At 32.5% G+C, this 24,159-nt stretch overlaps 1 protein-coding gene across 3 annotated transcripts in view; it reads left to right on the forward strand.

The window, feature by feature from the left end:
* Positions 1-1,168: 1,168 nt before the first annotated feature.
* The window catches only part of LOC132756950 (protein fuzzy homolog), a 63,584-nt gene continuing 40,593 nt past the window's right edge, over positions 1,169-24,159 (forward strand). Inside the window, exons 1-3 of one of the 3 annotated variants that reach the window (XM_060748093.1) lie at positions 1,169-1,324; positions 9,821-9,942; positions 11,472-11,625. In XM_060748093.1, coding sequence (XP_060604076.1) covers positions 1,247-1,324; positions 9,821-9,942; positions 11,472-11,625 — 354 coding nt within the window. In that variant the 5' untranslated portion in view covers positions 1,169-1,246. Of the gene's footprint in view, positions 1,325-1,417; positions 1,512-6,050; positions 6,170-9,820; positions 9,943-11,471; positions 11,626-24,159 lie in introns of those variants that run through there. The other 2 variants (XM_060748094.1, XM_060748096.1) reach the window with 2 other exon arrangements.

A 24,159-nucleotide genomic window follows, 5' to 3' on the forward strand; every position in this document is an offset into this window, starting at 1 on the left:
ACTTTTTCATTTCCTTCGGTTGATTTATATATGTGAACTTTTCAGCATCTCTGCTACAAAATTACACCTTATTTATATTCAATTTATTGTACATAGGTACATGGACACAAACTTTTCTTTGGCCTAATGCGTAATAATACTGATGTTTTTTTTCCGTACACGTTTAAGATTATGTTCCATTGATGTAAGCTGACATTGAATATCATCATTTCAAGTTTTTTTGAACATCAGCTTTTTCTTCAAGTCATCCACGTTTGAAAGTATACATATAGTTCTGCTGCACTACTTTCTTGGTCGCATTAACTACTTATTTTCTATTGAGCTTAAACAGAATTCAATTAGGTGTTGTTCGTTCTTTTTCAATATAGGCAGACCGATACTATAGAAAGGAAATTTTTTTTTGAAAAAATTTCCTTCCAATCATTACAGTAATAGGCCAAACACATTTTTTTTAAGGGCCATAACTCAGCAAAAAATTATTTAAATGGAAAACCTGTGTAATATGCGCAACTTAGCACAAGGACTTGAGCTACCAAATAATCCTGTTAAGTTTCATTGAAATTGGAAAAGTAACAGGTGAAAGAGGAGTAGTCTGGACAAATAAAATTCATCTTATGGCCATATCTCTGATTCTGTAGTCCGGACATTTTTTTTACGACGAACGGACGGAGAGACGGACAGACGATGGAGAGTTATCCCTATTTTTTACCTACTTAGCAGCAGTTTACCTACTTAGCAGCATGCGAAAATGTCAAAATGCTTTAGTTTTGCATTGACGCGAGTTCGAAACTCAAGCTAAGTCACGTCAATGGCGCAAGCACTACGTCATAATGAATGCAAGTCAATCGCAGAAGATATGACCTGCACAACAGTTGCCTTAAATTATCGAAATTTCATTTCATTTTTTTCACATTTGAAAAAAATCACATTTTCTTTATTTTCATAAAATCGCACATGCAGACGCTACTCATGTATATAACTGTGTTTGATTCACTTTTTACCCGAATCAACCTAATGAATTAAACATTCGTAATTTGTTTGAAAGAGTCCTACCGTTGTTTCAGCCAATTAAAACGTTTGAAGGGTATTGATTTGCACAAAATTAAGAAATTGTGAGGATGGTATTGTATAAAAGGGAAGTGTATCATTGAATATTATCTCCTTGTAAGCTTTTATTCTTCAAAGAAAAAATGTAATCAAACAAACCATAAACAGAGACAGAAAGAAACTCGGTTTTTCTGTGGCGATGGTTGCATATATATTTTGTTTGACAGCTAGTGGAGGAGTCCCAGTGTTTGCTCGGAATAAAAATGGTTTGAAACCTGTACGTTTTTAACTTTATTTCTAGTGTAATGTGTAGGAATTAGAAACTACCTTTGTTACCGGTGCCTTTGTTGTTTTAACTCGTTAAAATAGTCCTATCAAACCATTGAGAGGCTTTACGAACTTAAAGTCAGGTGTGATAGAACGAACACTCGATCAACACGACAACAGATGCAAACTATACTTTGGTATAAAACAGACCTCGAATTAAAAAGTCAAAAACGAAAATTGCAAGGCTGATACTGCAAAATGTTACCAAATATATAGAGTCAACCATAGAAGAAAACTGTGCCTTATTTTGTTTATTTAATTTTTCCAACTTTATTCCTTTCATATATGTCCACCTAGTAATTGAAAGATCTGAGGAACAAACCCCAGTCAGTACCTAATGATTTTAAGCTTGACTTTTATAACAATAAAAATAGAGTTATTGTTATGTACATGTACAGTCATGTCGATGTTGCCGCTGCGATCCGCAAACGTGTACCTTGATAATGAAGTACTTGGTGTATTGTCTTCATACTTGGCCACAATAACCCTTAGGACAAGACCTTTAACCCTTTCCCCCATGAGCATATTGTGAAAAATGGCCGTTTTCACTGAAAAGCCTCCTGTTACAAGTTCAAACTGCTATGAAACTCTGAAAAATGCTTCAATACTAATCAAACTTGGCACAAATGTTGACTGGACCATTGCCTTTGTAACGACATGCTCAGTCTTAAATTTCCTGTTACCATGGCAACGAGGGGACATCTCAAAATTGCCAAAAATCACTATTTTGCCTCGATTTTTTCCATCAAAATTTATTTCAAAGTGCTGCAACTTCTCAAGGGATTGAGATAGAGTCAAAGGCTTTTCAGCGTTGGTTAAACGTTACATTATGGTCGACCTGGGGTCATTTTTAGCCTCTCACAAGTCCAAAATTTTCTTGGCGATGAGGGGGACTCCGCCCCCCTTCAAACCCCCCTAACAGAAGGGGGCACATCCCCCTTCTGGCAACCCCCTGATGTATCTTTTGGATGGGGGGCGGCGCCGAAAAAGTGCTCAATTTTTTTAGCAACATTTCTCAAACGAAAACTTATGTTTAGGGCCCAAATAGGACATTTTTTCACTATTTGAGGCCCCAAAAAGGGGGGGGGGGTCGAAAGTGCGTTGTTTCGCGTATATATGTGGTAAAGGGTTAACAAAAAATGATGAAAAACTTTGGAATCACCTAAAAACTACTTTTGCCATGTTAACATGTGGTCTTTCACCTAATTTTGGTGAAAAATTGTTGTTTTGTAACATTTATATTTTTTTTAATTAACCCTTTCCCCCATGAGCATATTGTGAAAAATGGCCGTTTTCACTGAAAAGCCTCCTGTTACAAGTTCAAACTGCTATGAAACTCTGAAAAATGCTTCAATACTAATCAAACTTGGCACAAATGTTGACTGGACCATTGCCTTTGTAACGACATGCTCAGTCTTAAATTTCCTGTTACCATGGCAACGAGGGGACATCTCAAAATTGCCAAAAATCACTATTTTGCCTCGATTTTTTCCATCAAAATTTATTTCAAAGTGCTGCAACTTCTCAAGGGATTGAGATAGAGTCAAAGGCTTTTCAGCGTTGGTTAAACGTTACATTATGGTCGACCTGGGGTCATTTTTAGCCTCTCACAAGCCCAAAATTTTCTTGGCGATGAGGGGGACTCCGCCCCCCTTCAAACCCCCCTAAGAGAAGGGGGCACATCCCCCTTCTGGCAACCCCCTGATGTATCTTTTGAATGGGGGGCGGCGCCGAAAAAATGCTCAATTTTTTTAGCAACATTTCTCAAACGAAAACTTATGTTTAGGGCCCAAATAGGACATTTTTTCACTATTTGAGGCCCCAAAAAGGGGGGGGGGTCGAAAGTGTGTTGTTTCGCGTATATATGTGGTAAAGGGTTAAGTAGACCAGCCTAACCTTAACCTTCATTCATAAATGACCTTGACCTTCAAGGATAAATGTCTAAATTTTGCTTGTTTATTTTGCTGATTTTTATGCCACCGCAGCATCTGCGATGCGGTGGCATATAGCGATTCACCTGTGTGTGTGTGTGTGTGTTTGTGTGTGTGTTTGTGTGTGTGTTATATAGATTATATAGTGAACTTAAAAAATCTTCTTGTGAAAAACCACTGGTCCAATTTCAACCAAACTTGGCAGGATTGTTCCTTGGGTGAAGGGCTTCCAAAGTTGTTCAAAGAATTTAATTCCATGCAGAAATCTGGTTGCCATGGCAACCAAAAGGAATTATAAGAATAAATTTAAAAAATCTTCTTGTAAAGACCCAAAAGGCCTAGAGCTTAGATATTTTGCATAAGGCATTGTCTGGTAGACCTCTAACAAGATTGTTCAAATTATAGCCCTGGGGTCAAAATTGGCCCCGCCCCGGGGGTCATTGATTTTCACTATGTACATATAGTAAAAACTTAAAATACCTTCTTGTACAGACCCAAAAGGCCTAGAGCTTAGATATTTTGCATAAGGCATCGTCTGGTAGACCCTTACCAAGATTGTTCAAATAATAGCCCTTGGGTCAAAATCGGCCCCGCCCCGGGGTCATTGATTTTCACTATATGTACTTATAGAAAAAACTTAAAACACCTTCTTGTAAAGACCCAAAAGGCCTAGAGCTTAGATATTTTGCATAAGGCATTGTCTGGTAGACCTCTACCCAGATTGTTCAAATTATAGCCCTGGGGTCAAAATCGGCCCCGCCCCGGTGGTCATTGGTTTTCCATTATGCTATATTATATGTATATAGTAAAAACTTCAAAATAAATTCTTCTAGCAATTGACAAATGCTAGAGGTTAGATATTTTGCATGAAACATTGTGTAGTAAACCTCTAGCAAGATTGTTCAAATTATAGCCCTGGGGTCAAAATTGCCCCCTGCCCTGGGGTCATTGATTTCAATATATACATATAGTAAAAAATCAAAGAATCTTATTGTCTGAAGGTACAAGGCGTAGAGCTTTAATATTTGTTAAATAATATCATCTTAAGGTACTCTACAAAAGTTATTCAAATTTAGCCTCTTGTGTCAAAATTAGCCCCGCCCCGGGGGCCATATGTTTTCCTTATATGTATATAGTAAAAACTTAAAAAATCATCTTCTCTAAATTTACAAAGGCTAGAGTTAAGATATTTTGCATGAAACATTGTGTAGTGAACCTCTTGCAAGATTGTTAAAATTATAGCCCTGGGGTCAAAATTGGTTCTGCCCCGGGGGTCATTGATGATCATTATGTACATATAGTGAAAAAATAAAAAATATTTTTGTCTGAAGGTACAAGGCATAGAGCTTTGATGTTTGATATATAATATCATTTATAGGTCCTGTACCAAAGTTGTTAAAATTTTTCCCCTGGTGTCAAAATTGGCCCTGCCCGGGGGCAGTGATTCTCATTATGTACACATAGTAAAAACAGAAAATAAAACAAATGTTTTCTGAATGGGAGAAAGCCATAGCTTAGATATTTGACTTGAAATGTTGTTTGGTGGACCTGTATCAAGATTGTTTTGAATTAAACCCTTGGGTCAAAATTATGCCTTGCCCAAGGGGACAGTGACCTACTTTCTTGTCCTTTAATGTACGGCAATGACATTTTGACCATGTGCACAGTTTTAGTTGTAAAATTGAACTTTGATATCAGGTGACCTAGATTTTGATGATGTAACCTACTTTCTTGTCCTTTGATGTACAGCTATGAAATTTGAACATTGCGGTGGCATAGCATTTTTCTCAAATGCAATCTTGTTTTTTATTAGTGGCTATAACTTTGTTATTTTTGAATGGATTGTCTTCAAACTTGAACATAATAATCTTTCAGGATAGACCTTCAAGTTTACTAGACAGACCTTCACTCACAAATGACATTTGACCATGAAGGTCAAATTAATGATATTTTCTTTTTTTTGCTGTAACTGGCTATAACTTTGTTATTATTGAATGGATTGACGTCATATTATAGGAGAACATTTTTTAAGATAAGATCTTCATGAACAATAAACCCAAATTTATCTTGGCTCTGTTATGACCTTGACCTTGAAGTTTATATTATTGAATTTTCACTGATTTTTGCTATAATTGACTGTAACTTGGTAATTAATTACTGGATTATCTTCATACTTTGACAAAAACAGCATTTTGGACAAGACCTTTGAAAAGTTTGACTGGACTTTTAAATGACCTTGACCTTGAAGTTCAAATTGTTTTATTTTCACTGATTATAGTTATACTTAAGTTGGCTATAACTTTGTAATTAATTGATGGATTATTTTCATACTTGTACAAAATAACCTTTTAGACAAGACATTCTAAAAAGTTTAAATGAACTTGACATTTAAATCACTTTGACCATCAAGGTCAAAGTATTGAATTTTGGTTAAGATTTTGTTAGATCTATTTATATACGGATTTGCTTCATATGTGGGCAAAACAACACTTATGACCCAACATACATGTTGAATAATTTAGATATGACCTTGACCTTTAAATGATCTTGACTGTCAAATGATTGAATTGTGATTATATTTTCTTAACTTTGTCATTTATTTATAGAAAAGATAAAAACTTGGATGAACAAAACAAAAAGTGTGACTAGACAGACCTATTAGAATTTAAAAAAAGGGAAAACTTAATTTCTTTTCTTTAATTTTGTTAAAAGATTTGTTTAAATCGTTTATTTGTTTGCTTTTAAAAAAAGTAAAAAAGTCAAGCATTGCCCCGCCCAGCTGTGGCTCATGTTCAGGTTTACAGTAAATAGAATAAAGAGAAACAACTTCACTGGAAACCCTTATTACCCATGCTATTCAGCAGGTTGGTATCAATCCATATGTGTTTCTGTAGACTATCATTAGCTAATAAGAGTGTCAGTGTGCTTATATAAAGGTGTGCAAACTGATAAACCACCTTTATTTCATGCTTTCCAGTGTTTTACTGTAATATATCAGATGTTTATATTCTGATAAACCACTAGTGAAATTTATAATATATAATTTCACTGTAGCCAGACTATGTCTGAATGCTAATGAAAAGAATATCATAACTAAATAGAATAACAGGCAGAAATAAATGCAGTCATACATAAATTTTGCTTCTTTGGGAAAAGAAAGTCGATGTTAGCATACATCATGTTAAAAATGTAACATAATTTGAGAAAATTTAACAGAACTATATTTCAAAATTGATAATGTGACATCATGATGTGACGTCATGAGGTGATGGCATCAAAAAGGAGAATGTGGGACCTTACACGGCTATATCAGTTAAAAAAAGAAAATATTGCATCTGATGTTCTCTCAGTGAAATATATTTCAATCTTACATGCAAAACAAACAAATATCTACTATTTATTAAACAGCAGACCCTGACTTAAGCAGTCTGAGACAAGTTCAATAATTAAGGATTTGAGATGCTTTTTTATTATTTTTAACAAGGAATTAGTGACAAAACAAGTTAACAAACATGTTACCGTGTAAGTGGTTTTTTCTACGAGCTCCAAATTCTGCGGTTTTTCCAAATTTTGGCATGTTTTTATTTTTGCTGACTTTATTTCTGTGACACATTCTTTGGACAAAATGTGATTTAAATTCTGCGACTCGTCTTATCAAAGTCTAAGTCACATTACCCTATCTATTATATTTGCATGTACACGTTCGCATTTGTTTATCGTCGTCACCGCAAAACTGTATAGTAATTACATACAATTATATTGTTTGCTTGCAAACACATATAATGCGCAACAATAGAAAGGTATACATCTTTGATCAGCGTGAAGTGACATGTGAAAAATATACCCCGGTAGTATCTTTAATTTAATAAAATTGATAGAAGTTTACCGTAAATCAGATGACAATTAAAGTATACAACGATTATTTAGCAGTATAAGGGTTGGAATGGTTTGAAATATCTTTATTCTTAAATTAGCACAATTAACAATACGTACATCCTTACAAACACAGATTTACATACATAGGGGACAGCAATTTTATACAACTCGAAAACCTGCTAACCGTTATTACATGTATCTGTTACTTGTTATACTTTAGACAAAACAGGTCACAATGTAGGATACATATTGTAGCAGGTAAGAGAAATATTCTGTGGTTCCGAAAACTGATCGCAGAAAACGCAGAAATAAAGTCACTGCAGAAAAAACCACTTATACGGTACATAGGAAAATAAATAATAAATATTTTAAAAAGTCTGCTATGGCTATATTTAGGTATTTTATTTTAGGCTAGAACTGGTTGTAAGCCATGCAGGTTTGTATGGCTAGTCACCTCCTGTATATAATGACGAAGGCTGTCATGAGGTTTTAAGTCTTTAAGTGATTGATCCTTACAGTGGAAAGAAAAAGCTTGGACGGAAATTTTTCTCATGGGAGCTTTTTATAGAGTTGGTTCTTAGGTACTCATTTCATGTGTACGAAGTGGTACACCATTTCAAGCCAGGGCTGTTGGGAGAGATGAACTATGAGTTAAACACCCACTGGTGAATTTGGACTGTTGTCTCTGGTATATGAGGATATACAACTGATTTGACTGCCCAAGTACAGATTTGTGAAATCCTCCTGCAGTCAAATCCATGGGTAATACCTCAATCGGAGTGCCTTTTATATCAGTATAACTTGTTTGTAATAGTGTATTGTCTATAATATAATAGTATTGTTGGTTGAGACTGCATTTTCCTGTCCTTATTTATCATAATTATACCTAGCTTTAGGGCTGGGGCGAGTATCCGAGTACTCGAATAATCACGAATCAAAGTGAAAAATCAAGTTTGAATATTCGTAAGCCCAGAGATCGTGGATCGCGATCTAATTTTTTTTATACATTCACTGTTTCTCACACACTTAAAATCGAGAAAAATACGATTTGAGTATAAATTATATGAAGTTTACCTAAATACAATTTGCTGGTTAATGTACCATGATGCTGAGCTAGGAAGTAATTGGTTTCAAAAAAACAAAACAAAAATACTCATCCAAAGAATAAAAACATAAACCTTGTTTATATTTTATGTTTAATGTTTAGTATTGTTTTTTTTTTAAATAAACATGTTTTTATAACTAATGTACATATTTTATGGGTGTCTTGATAACAAAAGATTTGTGGTACGATTTGTGAATCGTAAGTGCTGAATCGTGGTTCGGATCGGATCGTCACTTATCCGACGATCCACACCCCTACCTAGCTTACATATTTGAAGAAGATAGTACAAAACTCATTTGTCAAGCTTTATAGCTTCTTCATTTAATTTTAAATTTGTTCTTTCTGAAAATGTTAATATCACCAAAGCGTTTATAAATTATTTCGCAAAGAAACAGCAAAAATGTTTTTAATACAAGATGTTTGAGATTTCTATATAATTCTGCTCTGATCTTCCTCACGGACAGAACCAAACCACAGAACCAGCCATATTTATTCTGCTACACTAAATGAATACATAATTTTGATTGGCTTTTTATTTCTAAAACTTCTTTTGGTGCTGATTCAAACTAAATTTAATATACAGAACTGAGTAGCTCAATATTGAACATGCATATAATGTTTTCGTCACAATGTAGGAATGATCCTCCAAATTCAACCAGGGGAGATAATACATTTTATGTATATGGAAAGCATCTTTTATCATGTTTTATATTTTACATCCTGGTTTGGCTACATTAACTTGCTGAATTATGTCTTTAGATACCTCAACCATAGATTGAGTGAAAATTGGGAAGAAAAAATGTAAGTTTTCCGAAAGTGTGAGCTTGTGGGTAATTTATCAGCAATGAACATTTTTTTCACTGATTTATTATCAAATTATTTTCTACTTTGCTGCAATTATTACAAGTTTAATAACTTGGAAATCATGATCAATATTTTGCACTTGCCAATATCATGAGTGGTTATGGAATTATAACGGTCATTTTTTTTTCAAGTCACTGGATTATCCATCGAGCAGTGAGACTTTATTGTGTCAGGTTTATTTTTCCTCATCTTTTTTTTTTTTTGAGTGAAAGTTTTAATGGCTGGTTGTAAATTTTGTAATTATTGAAAAGAGTTATTGCCTCGTAATCAGGATAAATCTTAATTACTTATGATTGATGACAAAAGAAAAGTTATTGCTTGATGGCTTTTGCAAAATGTGTGTATCAAGCTTGCAGTTCATTATGAAATCTCAGGTCTTTTAATTCTCTATAAAAAAAAGACATGAACACAGTAGTTTCCCTTAGTTTACCGTTAACCTGCTTAAGTTGTGTAATAGATTGACCCAGCTTTTGAATTTTTTAGCAGTCCATTCAAAGGATTTCAATTTCAAAATACAAAAATTTATCTTCCAATAGTAAATAGCCTGCTTAGACTGAACAGCTGTGCACCCTGGCCTGGTATACTGGAGGCAAAGTCTTATGATTTTCTGTTTGAGCAAGTTAAGGGATAAGTTTGTGTAAGAATATCTTATATTCGATCTTTATTTCAGTTGCCATTTCCTGTAATAGGTTCATTGAATGGAGTACATATGTTTGCAAAGTCACATGATGTGGAGCTGCTGTCAACAGTAACTGATGATTCAAAAATTGTCTGGAAATCTTTCAATGACAGGTATTTTATCCTAATATTGAGCATATGTCACTGGTCAGACACTATACTGATGTTTGCCTAGTTTTAATATATTTCTTTGAAAATCTGAAATAAACAAAAAAATATTCAGTGTATTGACAAAGCCAAACAATGTCACTGAAGAAAATTTTTGCACCATTCAGTTGTATTTGTAACCACTGCACCAACAGGGGAAAAGCAGAAACTTGGACTTCAGGATCTTTAATCCTATGGTAAAGGACCTATCCTATGGGGACAGTCAGAAAATAACAACATTTTTTAGCTTGACTATTCGATAAGAATAAGTAGAGCTATTGCAGTCACCCGAGCGTCGGCGTCTGCGTCGGCGTAACCACTTATGTTAAAGTTTTTGTAATAGTTCAAATATTTTCAAAGTCCATTGACATATGGCTTTGAAACTTTGCACACTTGTTCACCATCATGACCCCAACCTGTAGACAGGAGGAGGTAACTCTATCAAGCATTTTGACAGAATTATGCCCATTTTTCGACTTAGAATTTACGTTAAAGTTTTTGTAATAGTTCAAATATTTTCAAAGTCCATTGACATATGGCTTTGAAACTTTGCACACTTGTTCACCATCATGACCCCAACCTGTTGACAGGAGGAGGTAACTCTATCAAGCATTTTGACAGAATTATGCCCCTTTTTCGACTTAGAATTTATTTTAAAGTATTTGTAATACCTCAAATATTTTCAAAGTTCATTGACAAATGGTTTTGAAACTTTGCACACTTGTTCACCATCATTACCCCAACCTGTAAAGAGGAGGAGGTAACTGTATCAAGCATTTTTATTTACTATCAAGCACTAAGAATAGTCGAGCGTTGCTGTCCTACCGACAGCTCTTGTTCATATTCAGATCATTTTTCTGTCAAGCTCAAATTAATTAGTGTTGTACTCACCCCTGCATCAGTGTCTGTGTCTGCATTACCGCAACACTTTGGTAAAATGTTAACTGTGTAAGTTGGTACCTACCAAACCACTTAAGGGAATGGTATGAAATGTCACACACTTTTTCTCTGTGACTATCTTATATGATGGGCACAAGCCCCATAACTCTGGGTTAAGTTTTTTACAGAGTTATACCCCTTTTCTTACTGAGAATAGTCGACCCTGCTGTCTTACAGACAGCTTTTGTTTTTGCTTAAAATGTTTTTCATTATCATGCAAAGTTGAGACAAATTCATTGATGCTGTGTTAATTTCCTTTGTATGTACACCTTTAAACTATATTAGATAAAGTGCCAAAGTCGAGCATTTCTACATTAAAGATGCAGCAGTTTAAGGTCTTTGTAAAATGTTTGTTGTTCAAATTAGAATCCTTAATATGTCAATTTTCAATTTTTTATTTTTTGCCACTACACAGTTACCACATTAAATGATTTTGTGAAATGTAAAGAAAATCTTGTGTTGAAAATGAAAATGATGTTAACAAAAAGTGTGAATATTAATAAATTGATAAGAAAATATGTCATATTTTCATTTGGTCAACATAATTATGATTGTAGTTTAACGTTGGTAGTAATCGCGGAGGATGATAATGCAGACGACTGTCACCTTGCTAATGTCTTACTGTACGTGTTTGATGCCATGATAATGTTGCTTGGATTTGATGAGGTCACAAATATCAAAAATGTTGAAAGATTCAAGAAAGATGCTAGGGTATGTATATAATATTAGTACAGGGTTTCCAATGACAAAGATTATTTTATTTTTATTATGTACAAAACTTACGTAACATTACAATAATGATTTTAATCTTCTGTCAATATAAATTCTATTTCCGTGTTAAACCTAAAATAGATTTTCTAAAGCCAAGCATCATTTGAGAAATTCATAGCAAAACAAACCTTTCTTTTTTTCCCCTTTTTTTAGTAACATAAATTTTCATGAATTTCTTTTTTTACTTGAAACATAAAACATAATTCTTTAACAAAAACAAAAAATCTTCTTGAGATGAGGCATTAAAGTGCACGGTGCATTTAATAACTCCCAATAGAATGTGAGGCTTAGGCGTTACTAATGGTTTTATAGAATTTGAGCCTAATAACGCATTCCTTTGCCGAACATTAAGTTACTCAGAATAGAAGGTACGAATATTATCTACATTCAATAAGTGGAAATAAACCACATCATGTATAAATGATATTACGACTGAAATTAAGTCAAATCTCAGAAATACTTTTTCCTTGAGTTAATTCTATTTTAAAACATAGGCTATTGTAGAATTTTATACATAGAAATGTTTAACAGAAAATTTTCTTTTAAATTGACTGTCGTGAAAATGTTGGTATTGATGAAATTTATGTACTGTATTGTAGTGAAGTATATTCTATATGCTTTTGTTAATTAAATATATCCTAAGCACATTAAAATGACATTTGTAGTCGTTCAAATCAGTACTGTATAAGTTTTATTGTTTAGAAAATATTTTGAGCTTTTATGAATATATATACTTGTATATATGTTCAGACTTTTTACAGGAAGGTAAATTTGTTTCTCCTGTCTCGCACATGTAGATACAACTGTACAAAATCTGGAGTCAGGATAACATTGTAATGTAAGGAAAGTACATTTTTTCTAGAATAACAATGACATATATAATGAAGTTATAATTCCTACGTGACCACCAGGGCTCAAACCTAGCTCCTTTAGTTTAGATGTAGATACAGTAAGTTAAAAGTTATCTCCTCATTAAGATAATGCTTAAAGCAAAATGATTATTATTGTATTATAGCTGACTCAGTGTTATTATGTTAGCTAGTCTTGCCTTATACCAAACAAATGAGAAAAATTAAAAATTTTGAAATGATATAACTTGAAAACTTCTGTATTTAAATCAATTTTACTCATTTAAAACTCTCATAGACCACTCACTATCAATTATTTTTATCTGCCACTTTTGTCTCTGATTAAATAAAGAAAAAAACATAGTGCTGTAAATATTATGCATTTCCCATGGGAGTGTATCACAAACTTTGCCATATGTATTTAGATAATGGATTCGGATATCAATAAATGATACTGCAATTATGAGGTGTTTATGAGCGTTTAAATTATTGATTACGTTAGGCCCTAATTTACATATCATCCATTAGTCTTTACAATATATGCGGATATTTAATATTGAGAAATTAACAGATGCTTCCACTGATGCTAGTAGGACAATGGATCCAGGAGAATGGAGGCTCATTTACATTCATGATGAAAAAAAACACAACTAATGTAAGCAATCCAATAAATGCACCCCCTTATCCACCACAATGACCTATTAAATGCCCCATGGCATTGCCTTTTGCAATGGGGGAAGATTAAGATAAATAAAATGAATAACAAAAAAAGAAAAAAAAAGAACAAATAATAAAAGCAAATAAACATTCAGAAGCAAATAAGTGCCTCTCTACCCTAATTATCTTATAAATGCCCCATGGTGATGCAAGAATAAAATGATAGAAAAAAGGAATTATTAGAGAGAAAGGAGTGTTTGTAATAGTGGCCTAATAGATCATTTTTAATTATTTAAGGATTGGATATAGTATTTCCAGTCAATTTTCTAATAATGAATGTAAAAAATTGTGGATAAAAACCTGCTGGTGTTCCCAAGTGTATGACAAATTTTGATGCATTACTATGTTTTAAAGTGTTAAAGAGGACAGTGAAATCGTTGATAAAAATTTAAAGAAAGACAATTATCTCGGCCTTTGTATCTAAGTATGATCAGATCTTAAGGTTTTTGATGAAAATTTCCCATCCAGTTGGTCCACTAAAAATACAATCTAGTCTTTCTGTTAGTAAGCTTTATTGTTAAAAATAAATCTGCTAGAGCTTTTTATTACATGCTTTTCAGAATACAATGAAATTATGTTTTTATAATTTCACAGTGGCTGAACTACATTTGAATTTAGAAGAAAAATCTTTAGTGGAAATATTTTCGGAAAGACATTCTGTCTTGAGTAAAATGTGCTTAATTACAAGAAGTACATTAAATTTACACTGATCATGTTAAAAATTTTAACAAAAGAAATTTGACAGAATTATTTTTCAACAAGAACAATATGACGTCTTGATTTGGTGACATCATGAATGAGAGCTCATATCATTATTTTGCAAAATTTGTACAAATGACTTAAAGTATGAAACAAATGGAAATTTGTTTGTTTTGTGCAGGGTGTTCCATAATACCTGTTATTACTTTTTATGTAAGATTTTATTATATTGCTTTCATGAACAACAGCTCTTATATTTTTACCCTAGGTTATGCAACTCTTGAAAATATCACATTTTGTGTTGACTCATTGTGTTATATCAGCCTTTGCAAGCAGTACAGATAAGTTGTGGTAGCTCAACAAGATCTTTGTTACTAAATGAACTTGGTAAACAACATGATCTTTGTTAACTTAATGAACTTGGTAAACAACAAGATCTTTGTTAACTTAATGAACTTGGTAAACAACATAGTCTTAACTTAATGAATCAGCTCATATTCAACCTTTAATATATTTTTTAAACATTTATTTTAGGATATGTGCAAGTATAAATTCTGGACTAAATCAATTATGACTATGAATATATTTGTTACAGGATTATATTCAACAGGAAAATATTTCCCACATTTAATTAATTTTTGATGTAATTTTTTTACATATAAAGAGCTGTCATTAAGACAGCCAGCTCAACTATTCTCAGTGTTGGCAGTCAAAAAGGGGCATAACTCTGTTAAAAGGTAGTCTAGAGTTAGGTGACCTTTGTCTTCCATGTTTCATGGTCTTTCAGCAGTTTTGGAAATACAAAAATGTAACCAAAGAAAGACTCAATAGCTCTCCCTATTCTTTGATCATACAAGCTTAAAAGTGTTTTACACAGTTTCCAAGTTTGATGTATTGCAGATTTTCCCAGATTTGTTGATTTCTTTTTGTTGTGTGTGTAAATTTAAAATCTTGATGATGAAAAAAATTGGAAACACACATTTGTGGAATGTTGGTGACAGTTTCTGCCAATTCCTTTAACATTTGTATGAATAACTTGTAATTCCAGCAAGCAGAACTTTAAGTGAAGGCAAAAATATTAGGTTTTCTCCTTTTTCTTCTGGAGTTGATGATGATGCATTTTTTATATGAATGGGACTTTCATTAGTTGTAAAGTTATTTTAATAAAAGTTCTTTCTTGTTTAGTCCAGTTATTAGGTTGATAATGTTTGTTTGATCACTCCAGACAAAATTACATCAAAATAATATTGTTGTACCTTTTATACATCAACACTTACCGACCATTTCTTACCCATTATAAAAATGATTTTTCTTACTAATAATGGCATCATTTTTCTTACCCATCCTAACATCTTTTCTCTTACCCATCAAGACATCATTTCTATTACCCTCATGACATCACATCTCTTACCCTCATTGCATCATTTCTCTTACCCTCATTGCATCATTTCTCTTACCCATCATGACATCATTTCTCCTACCCATCATGAAATCATTTCACATCATGACATCATTAACCCTCATGGCATCGTTTCTCTTACTCATCATTTCATCATTTCTTTTACCCTCATGGCATCATTTCTCTTACCCTCATGGCATTATTTCTCTTACCCGTCCGCCATCATGACATAATTTCTCTTACCCATCATGACATTTTATCTCTTACCCATCATGACATTTTATCTCTTACCCATCATGACATTTTATCTCTTACCCATCATGACATTTTATCTCTTACCCATTATTGCATCATTTCTCTTACCCTCATTGCATCATTTCTCTTACCCATCATGACATCATTTCTCTTACCCATCATGACATTTTATCTCTTACCCATCATGACATCATTTCTCTTACCCATCATGACATCATTTCTCTTACCCTGATATCATTTGTTATACTCAGAGCTTATTTTATTTACTTCTCTCTTTTCTAAACAATATATTTTTATAACCCCGGCTCCATTGTTCTTAAAAATGAGTAAAGGATATTTCATTTTCATCAATAAGTAAGTTCAATGAGGTAACCTTTCAAATCCATATACCATTAAATCTAAAGTTTCAATTCTTAATGTTTTTTTCTTCAATTTCTGTAGAGTAAATATGTAATTTAGTTCCAGTTATTTGTATAGTTTTATGCCATGTTTACATTTGCAATGCAGGCATTTAGAATTGCATGCAGCTTCTGTTTTTTGTCATAATTACACCTTTCCCTGTTGAATATAAGAGCTTTTAATGTACTACTGTTATGATTTTAGAATGTTCTAAATGATGCTGACTTCCATTATTGCATAGTTTTTGAAATGCAGTAAATGCTATAATTTAGAGATAATATGATTGTCATGTTTCACATTTTGAAATGGAACATTTTTAGAAATTTGTTGCAAAACTGTCATATTTTGTTCTGTAATATTATTATATTAAGTTAATATTGTCTTAAATATAATTTTATTGACATGCTTTAATTTAAATGCTTAACATTGATAAGTATGCTGATCTAGTTTGTATGTGTCATATATATTATCCTGAACTACGTTCAAGGTGATGGTCTTCTAAGAAAGTAATCAAGGTTTGAGCATCGACTGTGTACAATTGTGCCATTTTGATTTCAATTAATTTTGAAAAATGAAGACAGCTACAATGTTTTACTACATCTACATCACAATGTTTTACTTCATCTACATCGCAATGTTTCACTTCATCTACATTACAATGTTTCACTACATCTACATTACAATGTTTCACTTCATCTACATCACTGTGTTTCACTACATCTACATTGTAATGTTTCACTACATCTACATCGCAATGTTTCACTACATCCACATCGCAGCATTTCACTACATTAAATCACATTGTTTCACTACATCTACATGTAATGTTTCACTACATCTACATCGCAATGTTTCACTACATCCACATCGCAGTGTTTCACTACATTTACATCACATTGTTTTACTACATCTACATTGTAATGTTTCACTACATCTACATCACAGTGTTTCACTTCATCCACATTGCAGCATTTCACTACATTTACATCACATTGTTTTACTACATCTACATTGCAATGTTTCACTACATCTACATTGAAATGTTTCACTACATCTACATTAAAATGTTTCACTACATCCACATTGCAGTGTTTTACTACATCTACATCACAATGTTTCACTACATCTACATCACATTGTTTCACTACATCTAAATCACATTGTTTCACTACATCTACATTGCAATGTTTTACTACATCTATATCGCAGTGTTTTACTACATCCACATCGCAGTGTTTCACTACATTTACATCGCAGTGTTTCACTACATCTACATCACAATGTTTCACTACATCTACATCACAATGTTTCACTACATCTATATCACAATGTTTCACTACATCTACATCACAATGTGTCACTACATCTACATCATGTTGTTTCACTACATCTACATCGCAATGTTTTACTACATCCACATCGCAGTGTTTCACTACATTTACATCACATTGTTTCACTACATCTACATCGCAGTGTTTCACTACATCTACATTGTAATGTTTCACTACATCTACATCGCAGTGTTTCACTACATCTACATTGTAATGTTTCACTACATCTACATTGCAATGTTTCACTACATTTACATCAGAATGTTTCAATACATCACATTGCAATGTTTCACTACATCTACATCGCAATGTTTCACTACATCTACATCGCAGTGTTTCACTACATCTACATTGTAATGTTTCGCTACATCTACATCGCAATGTTTCACTACATCCACATCGCAGTGTTTCACTACATTTACATCACATTGTTTCACTACATCTACATTGCAATGTTTCCGTACATCTACATCGCAATGTTTCACTACATCCACATCGCAGCGTTTCACTACATTTACATCACATTGTTTCACTACATCTACATTGCAATGTTTCACTACATCTACATCGCAGTGTTTCACTACATCTACATTGCAATGTTTCACTACATTTACATCACATTGTTTCACTACATCTACATTGTAATGTTTCACTACATCCACATCGCAATGTTTCACTACATCCACATCACAGTGTTTCACTACATCCACATCACATTGTTTCACTACATCTACATTGTAATGTTTCACTACATCCACATCGCAGCGTTTCACTACATTTACATCACATTGTTTCACTACATCTACATTGCAATGTTTCACTACATCTTCATCAAAGTGTTTCACTACATTTACATCACATTGTTTCACTTCATCTACATCACATTGTTTCACTACATCTACATTGCAATGTTTCACTGCATCCACATCGCAGCGTTTCACTACATTTACATCACAGTGTTTCACAACATCTACATTGCATTGTTTCACTACATCTACATCGCAATGTTTCACTACATCTACATCAGAATGTTTCAATACATCACATTGCAATGTTTCACTACATCTACATCGCAATGTTTCACTACATCTACATTGCATTGTTTCACTACATCTACATCGCAATGTTTCACTACATCTACATTGCAATGTTTCAATACAACTCCATCAAAATGTTTCAATACATTTACAATGTCATTCATCACAATGTGTCACAACAACAGCTTGCTCATAAAGCACATCAACTTGCAACAGTATTGTATTGATACTAAGTATTTTTAATTGTGAAGCATATGATTGACACTCTTTTCTGTTGCTTCATCACACTTACTTACCATTTTCTTTAGCATCTTTATTTATTGACTGAAACATTTAATTTAAGGAGTGTTAGTAACCTTCAATGGATCTCTACCATTGGATGAGGTTTAAGGTCAATATGGTCAAGGTCATTGAGATTATTGAATAGACTTTCTTGTAAAGTAATGTTAAGCTTTGTCATGGTGACATATTGGAGCATTCATCAGTATTTCCCATACTTTTGTTTTTAACAACAATGGAACAATGTATATGGGTCAAAGTATTCAGGCAACTTTGACTTTGTTACATAAATTTCAGTGGCTGAGTGGTATATTAAAACTCTTACTTAAATAGTATTATATAGTGCTTATAAGTGCTATGGTTTTATACTGTCCATTATGAACTGTCATTATCTCATACTCAGGTGAGCAATAAAATTGACAATTATGGGCCTGTTATTTTGGTAAGAAAACTGGAAATTGACCACAGTTTCAATGGTGAAATCTGGCACCTTTAAGAAAAGCCAGTGAATATTTTTCATGATTTAATCTTGGATAATCTTGTAGATCTGACGCCTAGTTTTACTAAAATGTTGATGCTGAAGATCACTTTTTGTTTTGATTAAGTTTCTAAAATACTATATTTAATGCACATGTGTAATCTATGGAAGGTTATCTGTTTTGCTAAGATCTCATAACGTTAACATTTTTTGTGTGCTCACTAAGAGTGCAGGAAATTTGATTAATACTTTCTTGTATGTTTTCCATTAATATTTTAAACTTGTTTTAGCCCTATTTGATCTGATTACTGTATACATATCCAGTTTTTGAAGTAAGTTTTATAGACATAAATATAGGTCTTTTGTCGAGGGGAATAATTTAAAAATTAGATTTTGTAGCGAAATAATTTCTAGTTTGATGGATTTTCAGGAAACAGTTATTAGATTTAAGGGTTTTGTGGAGGAATGTATGAGTTTACTTTCAACATTGTTCATAAATAAGACGAGACATTATTCTTAAATTCTTTACAATGTTCTGAAGAGTTACTGCTAGGAAAGAAAAAACTAAAATGAGTTATTTTATTCCAAACAGGAAAGGAATATATTTGAACAAAATAGAATAGAAATTTTCTTATGTCATTTAAGTAATAATACATGTGTAGATGTTAATTTTAAGTGAAAGACTTTATTCACAAGAAGGGGTTAAGAACAAATTTCTATTTCAGTGACATATGCAGATCTCAGGTGATTTCTTCTTTCCATTACCAATCAAACGGTTCCTGTTGTAAGCTAAATGTGCAATGTTTTGACATTTATTGATCTCGGGCTGTGGGACTTCAAATCATAATGGGTCTATATTTTCCTTAATAATACATTTTCCTTGATATAATGTAGAATCTAGTTTTTTCTATGTTGATGTAAATATTCAAATTCTATGCAAGCATTTGTTCGCTACGCTTTTGAAATGATTCCAATGAAGATGTTGATGGTCACGTATGAAGGTCTCTCTAAGTGCTGTTTTACATACACTACCTTTCTGAGCTATATTTAACAAGCCCCCCTTCCCCACTTAAGAAATAAAATCTTAAACAAGCCTCCCACCTATGGTACATCAATGAAAAAAATTCTGATTAGGATACCATTTCCCCGCACAGTACACACACACACAACTTTATGACCATCTAAAATACCCCACAGCATAATTTTTACAGATATTTTTACAGCATAGATTGTAATACCTTCTAAGTCATATTACCAAACATAGAGCAGTTTCATACAATCATCAAAATCTTGTTTCCTGGGAGATTAAATTGTCAAGATTTTGTTTTACGGACATGATGATTCCGAGAACAAAAAATTATTAAGCTCTTCCCCCATTTAATTTACTCTTTCATAAATTACTTTAAAACCCATCACTGGTTTCTAATGCATTGTGCATCGAAATCTTGCTTTCATTAAGTTTTTTTTTTCAATGTGAAAATCAATAAGGCTTTATTTCTTGCAGCCTTTAACTGTGAAACTTCACATGTGTATGTCTTCATCAACTAGGAACAGTTACAGTTTATGAAATGCATATGTTGTTCTCTTTGAACAGCTGTCAGAACTAAATATTTGACTTTAAGTTTCATTTTCATATACATTAACAATTACATGTATACTCATATACAACAATTACATGTATGCTTTGTGTGTTGTTTGTACATTTTTTTGTCGTACAAATTTGTATGTTCAACATTGTTTTTTCTGTACATTTGTATGTGGGTACATTTTTTGTTCATTTAAGTTTGTTTGTAAATTTCTTTTTTGAACATTTCTTTGTTTGTAGAATATGCATTTCTTTATTTGAACATTAGTTTGTTCATACATTAATATTTCTATGCCTGTTTGTCTATTTGTTTTATACATTTTGTTTGTTTGTACAATTCTTAGTCTTCGATAAGAATAAGTAGAGCTATACTAGTCACCCGAGCATTGGCGTAGGTGACGGCGTCAGCGTTACCACTTATGTAAAAGTTTTTGTAATACCTCAAATATTTTCAAAGTCCATCGATATATGGCTTTAAAGCTTTGCACAGGAGAAGGTAACTCTATCAAGCATTTTGACAGAATTCTGCTCTGTTTTCTACTTAGAATTTACGTTCAAGTTTTGTAACACCTCAAATATTTTCAAAGTCCATTGACATATAGCTTTGAAACTTTGCACACTTGTTTAACATCATAACATCATGACCCCAATCTGTAAACAGGAGGGGGTAATTCTATTAAGCATATTTACAGAATTATGCCTCTTTTTCGACATAAAATTTACGTTAAATTTTTGTAACACCTCAAATATTTTCAAAGTCCATTGACATACGGCTTTGAAACTTTGCACACTTGTTCAAACTCATGACCCCAATCTGTAAACAGGAGGGGGTAATTCTATTAAGCATATTCACAGAATTATGCCTCTTTTTCGACATAAAATTTACGTTAAAGTTTTTGTAACACCTCAAATATTTTCAAAGTCCATTGACATATGGCTTTGAAACTTTGCACACTTGTTAAACTCATGACCCCAACTTGTAGACAGGAGGAGGTAACTCTATTAATACCATAAATCAGTGGACTCAATGATATTTGGGATAATACCATAAATCGTTTGACTCAATGATAATTGGGATAATACCATAAATCAGTGGACTCAGTGATAATTGGGGTGATATCATAAATCATTTGACTCAATGATAATTGGGATAATACCATAAATCATTGGACTCAATGATATTTGGGATAATACCATAAATCAGTGGACTCAATGATAATTGGGATAATACCATAAATCATTGGACTCAATGATAATTGGGATAATACCATAAATCATTTGACTCAATGATAATTGGGATAATACCATAAATCATTTGACTCAATGATAATTGGGATAATACCATAAATCATTGGACTTAATGATAATTGGGATAATATCATAAATCATTTGACTCAATGATAATTGGGATAATACCATAAATCATTGGACTCAATGATAATTGGGATAATACCATAAATCATTTGACTCAATGATAATTGGGATGATACCATAAATCATTTGACTCAATGATAATTGGGATAATACCATAAATCATTGGACTTAATGATAATTGGGATAATATCATAAATCATTGGACTCAATGATAATTGGGATGATATCATGAATCATTGAACTCAATGATGATATAGATAATGCCATAAATTAATATTTGATGACAATTGGGAAAATATTGTATGAGATTATATGACAAGTTGTATTTCCTTGGTATAAGGAAACTTAATGTTCTAGGTCCAGGATTTCCAGTATGAAAATTACAAGTCTGTAGTATAAATAACCTTTTGTTTGAAGTTATAACAATTATAGAGCCTTTAAGTATTTATTAACTTCATTTCTTCAAGAAAATTAGTTTCTCTTCAATAATTTTGTTAACTTAAAATATTATTAAATGTGTCATCAAATAATGGTTAAAAATATTTGCCTGTCAAAGTATTTTTGCTCTTTCTTCGCTTTAAGCTGCTGTTTTTTTTTTTTGCATAGTAAAGGGAGGTAAGAGAGTATTACAGGTTAAACATTCTGTCCTGGTTTTGTCCCTTTTATATGTCTTTGCAGTCATTATTGGTAACAATGTTTTCCATTTAACATGGAAAATTATATACATTGTAATTCATTACACAAATCTGAGGTTGCATGGAGGAACATGGCAAACAGAGAAACTTTTTCATTGGAAATATGTTTGGTATAAATTTTATACCTAATACAACCCAGTGTAGGATGTAGATACTTCTACATTAACTATAGTAACTGCATGGCTTGTAGGCTGAAGAGTAAAAAGTTGAAAGAAATGAAATGCACAAATTCATGTTGAGAATTAACAAATTAACTTTCACTCAATATGTTTAGATTCTGAGGAAAATAGGATAAATGTAAATTTTCACAAATAACATTCAACTGTTCATTTATTCAGTGTATCAGGCAATGTATGCGGCCCCAGATATTAAAAGGGGCAGGGATTAAGTGAGCCGAATGTTGTATCAGTGTTTACATGCTCACAGATTGGCTACATTTTATCTGGGGTTTACATTATATGATGACAGGGATAGCATTTTGTTGGTCAAAGCAGAAAGAACATGATGTTTAATGCGCCAATTTTTATTTTTGGTTAGTGCAAAATTTATTATCTGGCTAAATTTGTGTGCAGAAGTATACTCCATCATCTACTTCAAATTTCATGGTCTGTCAGTAAAAAATGATTCAAATAAAATATATGACGAAAAGATTTATTTTGTATATAGAATTTTACAGATATCTTATTTATATCAAAGTAATCTATATTAGTTTTAACACATTTAAATGCATTTAAAATATGCATGTAGCATCCGCTTTTGTCATAATTATACATTTCCCTGTTAAATATAAGAGCTTTTAATGTACATTTGTCAGGATTTTAGAATGTTCTAAATGTTGCAACTATCCATTATAGCAATTTTTTTTTGTAACTTAATTCAGATATAGCATGTTTTGAATATTGAAATTGAACATGTTGTCATAAACTAAAAATTGTTGTTTTGCTATTTTGTAGTTCATTGCTAATATCAGGGGCATATTTGTTTCCAGGTTGTTCTATTTGCAGATTTTGTTTCAGTTCCAAAAAGGGTGGACTATTTTGTCCATAACGCAATGATTCCACCAAGGGGTTTGCTAATGTAATTGATCAAATAATGCATTTAGACCTATATAAATCTTACTTTGATGCTCCCTGAAGAAATTTAAGAGCATATAGTCCCAAATCTTGTCCATTCATTCATCCACCTGTCTGTCATTCTGTCTGTCTGTCTCTCACTTGCTTGTTTTGAGAATATTTTACCACTTATTTAAAGATTTTGATTAAAACTTGCACATTGTTAGAGTCCAGTGAGAGGAAGTGCATTAATTATTCAAGAATGATAACTATACCTTGCTTAATATTTGAATGATCCCTCTTAAGTGTTTGTCTATCAATGATAT

This window comes from Ruditapes philippinarum, unplaced genomic scaffold (genome assembly GCF_026571515.1).
Source record: "Ruditapes philippinarum isolate M1 unplaced genomic scaffold, ASM2657151v2 ctg4235_1_1_1_1, whole genome shotgun sequence".
In the NCBI taxonomy this organism is placed as follows: domain Eukaryota; kingdom Metazoa; phylum Mollusca; class Bivalvia; order Venerida; family Veneridae; genus Ruditapes; species Ruditapes philippinarum.